This window comes from Triticum aestivum, chromosome 7A (genome assembly GCF_018294505.1).
Source record: "Triticum aestivum cultivar Chinese Spring chromosome 7A, IWGSC CS RefSeq v2.1, whole genome shotgun sequence".
NCBI lineage: Eukaryota > Viridiplantae > Streptophyta > Magnoliopsida > Poales > Poaceae > Triticum > Triticum aestivum.
This window is the reverse complement of record NC_057812.1, coordinates 682,425,992-682,431,522: the sequence shown is the minus strand read 5'-3', so window position 1 is coordinate 682,431,522 and position 5,531 is coordinate 682,425,992. Positions and strand designations below refer to the sequence as shown.

The following is a 5,531-nucleotide window of genomic DNA, read 5'->3' as shown; positions in this document are numbered from 1 at the left end:
AACTGAATCTTTCTGTTGAATGTGCCTGTTATGTGTATTATTAGATTAAACTAGACTTTTTATTTGGCCTAGCCTGCAAGTAATTTTCTCCTTCAGTGTTCCTTTTCCTGTTTGTGTTCTTGCACACAATCTTTGTGTACATCTTCATGTTTATCTGATTATCCCCTCGACCTGCAGCACGCCGCCGCCTTCCTCCGACGCGTCTGCATCGTCTCCGGCGCCGACGCCGCCGTCACCAAGAACTACGACCTCGTCATCGTCACGGCCGGGGCTAGGCAGATCCCGGGTGAGAACAGGCTCAACCTGCTGCAGACGAACGTTCCCCTATATCGCAAGATCGTGCCGTCTGTGGCCGAGCACTCCCTGGAGGCGCTTCTTCTCGTAGTCTCCACCCGTCGACGTGCTCACCTACGTCGCCTGGAGACTCTCCAGCTTCTCGGCCAGCCGCGTCATCGGCTGCGGCACCAACCTCGACTCCTACCGCTTCAGGTTCCTTATCGCCAAAGCACCTCGACGTCAACCAGCAGGACGTGCAGGTAAATAACTCACTGAATCCTGAATCCATCTCCACCACGCGGCGGTGGCGCCGTGGGTGCATGTACCTTACTTTGTTCATATGTTTAATTAACTATGGGATGGCTGGGTAAGTGCGGTAGTTGGAAATTATTGTGACATTTGACACTAGGTAACAACTTTTCTAAACTTGGGTTCAGTTCAGTATCGGTTGATGTTTGATTTCTAGAATTACTAACCATGATTTGTTTTGACGTGGAATCTTTAGTATTGTTTTTTCGTCGAACAAGCCAGACTTTCTTAGTTTGTTTGGTGGGAGGATAATTACTCCGAGATCATGTATTTGCGGATCGATAGCTACTCTGTTCATATTGACATTTGAAACTAAATAACAGATCTACTAAATAGAGCCTCTGTTCAGCATGGGTAATCACTGTATCTACAAAAGTAATCAAAAAGAACCGTATGGCAACATTTGCCATCAGTTTACTTAAGATAGCACTAAATTGATTTACAGGTAACATTAAGTATCAAAGATGACCTACAGGTGAAATCTACTTAAGAGCACTACACACATTTTTTTTTGGAAATGGTCCGTAACTGACAACATAACAAAAAAATAGCAATTTCTAATCTAATTCCTATAGATCCGAAATTGCTATTTTTATGTTTTGTTTTGGGTGATCAAACCAAATACCATGTGGTATAGTGGTATTCTGTAAGTTCAATCTTGTTTTGAACACAACGCTCGTGCCCTCTTCATCACCCGTCCTGAGCTGCACCTTCTCCAAGGACAAGGCGACTGGGAAGTCAGGGGCTACATATCCGTGCTCTCCTTGATTTTCTCCAAAATCTGAGATAATTTGTTTACTAAATCCCATATGTGCTAAATGCTAATGCTTCTAAACATTTCTTGGGTCTTATGTGCCTATTAGCTTTTACTGGAAACCTTTGATGTGCTTGTGCTTTACCAGTGTGAAGTTCAGCGCTATGTCTGCCATTATGAGTTGTGTAATGGTCTGGTGGTCAGGAGTCATGTATGATCACTGTTCAAGAAATCTTCCGATTTATCGCTAATCGGGGGTGACCGATAAGATCATGCCTTATCTTTGCCATTTATCTAATCCCTAGCTGACCAAGACGATAACGATAAGCGATATCCTCAACATTGTGTATGATATAGTTATCATTTCTATGCTTAAATCTGGTCATTTTGTAGGAATATGCCTGGCTTTTTGTCAAATGCAAGCTGCACTTTATATTTTCTCAAATGGATTTTCTTATCAAATAATTGTCTCTTACGTGGATATACTTTGTGTTAAACCCAAGAAATAAAAGGTGAATTATCCATGAATATGATCTGGTATTACTTGGAACATTTTTTGTTTCATGGTATCCTAAAATACGGTCTACTTTTTAGAGTTTATTCCCATTTACTTGTGTTCCTCCAAAATAATAGTGCATTAGTTGTTTATTAGACTTCCTTCTGGTTGCTGAAATTTAAATGTTTGTTGTGGAATAGGAAATTTGAGTACAGTATCCGTTAGCCTGAAAATAATATAGTGAGCCATAGAGAAGATTGTTGCTCTAATTGACTGGTATTTATGGCGCTGATCTCTTTCTCTCGCACCTACAATTGTAAAAGTGCCCCTGCTGAATATCTTGAACCATCCTAGAACCTTCTCACTTACAGGTATAGTGGATCCTTGCAAACTTCTTTCCAACATTGAAGCACAAATTACAAAAGCAAAGGATGAATCCGTAACAAAGAAAGTTATCATGAAGAGAGTAAACAAATGGCTATCGGCCTGTGATGAAGAGTCTTGGCTTGAGGAATATAATCAATCATGTTTATTTTCATGAAAATATGCTAGCACATGGTCCATCAGCTTAATATGATTTCCGCATTTTCTTCTCTATATTGGCATGCTTGTACTAAATATTCAATTTAGCTGCCAAGCTATGATTTAGGTAATGCCCTATTTAATGTTTGCATATGCCCTACTGCAGGATGATAACAGGTATAGGCGGGGGTGCCCATTTGAATCTCAAGCGTGTAGAGAAAGCAGGGGTACTTTGTTCAGAAGATTCCAAGTGAGTCTTCGTTTCTTCATTTGGACACTGTAGTGATTTCCGTATAATATTTTTTAAGTAACCGTGCTCCATCATTCATAAGCGCAATATACTTCCTATTTTTTCAAAAAGATCAACTGTGATCTTCGTTTGTTCTGTTGGTCACTCAGTCGCTCATTTGGTACGTAATATGATCAGAAGCTATATTTGTGCAGCTATGATTGACAACTTGATAGACAAGACATTTGCCTGGGAGGATGAAAGCAATACACCATTTCTATATGACGCAATAAGTCACTGAACTAGCTCACCATGATTACCAGAAATCAAGCACACTAGATCCAATGCATTGAATTTTCATGCAAAGGTTCATATGGTTGCCATTTTGGAAGAGCAAAAACTTAGGAGAGTACAGAAAGAGGAAGATAAGAGACGATACCGGGTATAAATTCCACATCCTCAAGCACTACACTCACAACAGAAGTATCAGTCTTGTTCACTGACTCTTACCAAAGGACCAGAAGAATCTGCACAATCTATTGCGTAAAGAGAATGAGATGATCTTTGGGTCCAAGTCTGTTCCAAGGAAGACAAGCAGTTTTAACAGGAGGACCAGTGGCCATAATCATGACTTCGATGCCCCACCGGGTGTTGGCTGACAGTGCCACACCCGAACTTTTGACACCACGCTCGTACTCTGGACGGTACAACAATTACTTCAAGGAGAAACGGAGGATGAAGGCGGCCCCATTCAACTTCTCGGTGGCTTCCAAGGATGACAACATGTTATCCTTTGCCTCCATTAGGGAGCCTGGTTCTCCTTTGGTTTTGCACTGGGTATGATATTGCCCAACATTTTGTCATCCTCTGTTTCTTTTGTCAACGTATTTTTCTGATTTTCTGCAAAAGAACATATTTTTCTGTTATTCAACCATAAGACTGCGGTGGGGTGGCGGGCTGCACCTATGCCCATGTTGTCACTGACAATCCACTTGGTCGTCGCTGACTGGGTAGTTGCCGCACGGGAACTACGTGTTAGATTACCACTGCGTGCCGTATGATGCTCTACTTTTGAAACCTGTCATCAGTTCCTTTTGAATTACTATTGTCTTTTGTTATCACTGATCTTAGTGTCCATATTATCGCTGTTAGTATCTATGTTGTCACTGTTTACACTGCTCCAGTCAACAACTTGCACCTGTGACTGCTTTCATATTACTATTTTGTGCTCTCACACAAATACAGTATGCAACACTAATAAAGCTTGTATCCAGAAGACTAACCCAAAGAATAAAAAAGACAGTGTAAGGGGCACATCCAACCTGGTACCGCCCCAACTTTTTCTCAGGCGGCGCACCAAGGGTGCGCCCCAACCACTAGTGAGCAGCAAAATTTGAAGAGCGTTAGTATAGATATAGAGTCAAATATGAAGTGGGTCAGCAACCCACGATAAATACAGGAAACTAAATGCAAAAACAACAAGCGGGGATAGCTCAGTTGGGAGAGCGTCAGACTGAAGATCTGAAGGTCGCGTGTTCGATCCACGCTCACCGCAACCTCCTTTTTTTGTCTCCCTAATGTCGCCATCTTCAACAATTCAACCATTCGCTACTATTTTGAGTGAGGTTTGATTCAGCATACATCACAAAATATTGTCAAATTTTTAAGTCAGCAAGATGGTCTAACTTCAACATGATATTGGTGTAACTTGCCGTCAGTTTGAGGAGATGCCGAGTACGATGTATGCGTTGCAAAATTAGGTGAAATACACTAACCTACAATAACCCCCTTTTTTTGTCTCCCTAATGTCGCCATCTTCAACAATTCAACCATTCGCTACTATTTTGAGTGAGGTTTGATTCAGCATACATCACAAAATATTGTCAAATTTTTAAGTCAGCAAGATGGTCTAACTTCAACATGATATTGGTGTAACTTGCCGTCAGTTTGAGGAGATGCCGAGTACGATGTATGCGTTGCAAAATTAGGTGAAATACACTAACCTACAATAACCCCCCACCCACCTTAATACACACAAAAAGATTCTTTTTTCCATTTTATTCACTTAAGTTCCAAACATGTTATGTTTGGGGATGTATTCAAAAAATACTTCTGAACACCTCAATCATCATTAAACATGAGAGTCGTTACAATTTGGACTCAAGGTACATTCACTAGCTTTTAGAGCATCAAAGTAAATATCCCTTTGTTTCGTTCCACGCCCACATGATGCTTTGCCATTGTTAACAATGATTTCTTCAATTTAATCTCCTATTCTCAATATCATGTTTGAAGGTTTATCCAAATATTTTCAAACACTTTAATCAGTAAACAAGAGAGTTACTGCAATTTTGTGAGTTTTCCAAGATACAGTTTTCCAAGATACACTACCCTACTACCAACGATCGATTAGACACCTCCACTAAAAGGTCTAGCGACTACCAGTATGCTCATGTCAATGGCGGGGTTTTCTCCACTATTGGACCTGTGATCTCCAATGATGGGCTCATGAGTGTATTTAAACTCCTCTTCCTTAGTTTAGTCTTGATATTCGTAATGTTCAATGCCCAAGTGCCGAAGCAAAAGGCACCTATTTCGGAGTTTTTTTGCCAAACTAGAAGAGCTGCAAAAGGAGAAGCAAAAACCCAAACAAACAGGGTTCTTAGGAGCGACATGCTTCTACACCAATGTATATAGCATTGAATGCCCTCCGGTACAGACCCCAAAGCACATATGAATGGATAAGATATCACAACCACTTAGACCCCAAAGCCAAAACGCTACAGAAGGAGAAGCAAAAACCCAAACAAACAGGGTTCTTAGGAGCGACATGCTTCTACATAAATGTATATAGCATTGAATGCCCTCCGGTACAGACCCCAAAGCACATATGGATGGATAAGATATCACAACCACTTAGACCCCAAAGCCAAAACGCTACAAAA

At 41.0% G+C, this 5,531-nt stretch overlaps 1 protein-coding gene and 1 non-coding gene across 2 annotated transcripts in view; both read left to right on the top strand.

The window, feature by feature from the left end:
- Positions 1-3,688, top strand: part of LOC123149284 (uncharacterized) — a 4,920-nt gene extending 1,232 nt beyond the window's left edge. Inside the window, exons 3-5 of the mRNA XM_044568917.1 lie at positions 178-536; positions 2,524-2,607; positions 2,802-3,688. Of these exons, the coding sequence (XP_044424852.1) occupies positions 178-536; positions 2,524-2,607; positions 2,802-2,811 (453 nt within the window). The 3' untranslated portion in view covers positions 2,812-3,688. The remainder of the gene's footprint in view (positions 1-177; positions 537-2,523; positions 2,608-2,801) is intronic.
- Positions 3,689-4,068: 380 nt separating this feature from the next.
- TRNAF-GAA (transfer RNA phenylalanine (anticodon GAA)) lies at positions 4,069-4,141 on the top strand. Its single transcript has one exon. It is a non-coding gene; the product is annotated as a tRNA-Phe (tRNA).
- Positions 4,142-5,531: the final 1,390 nt, after the last annotated feature.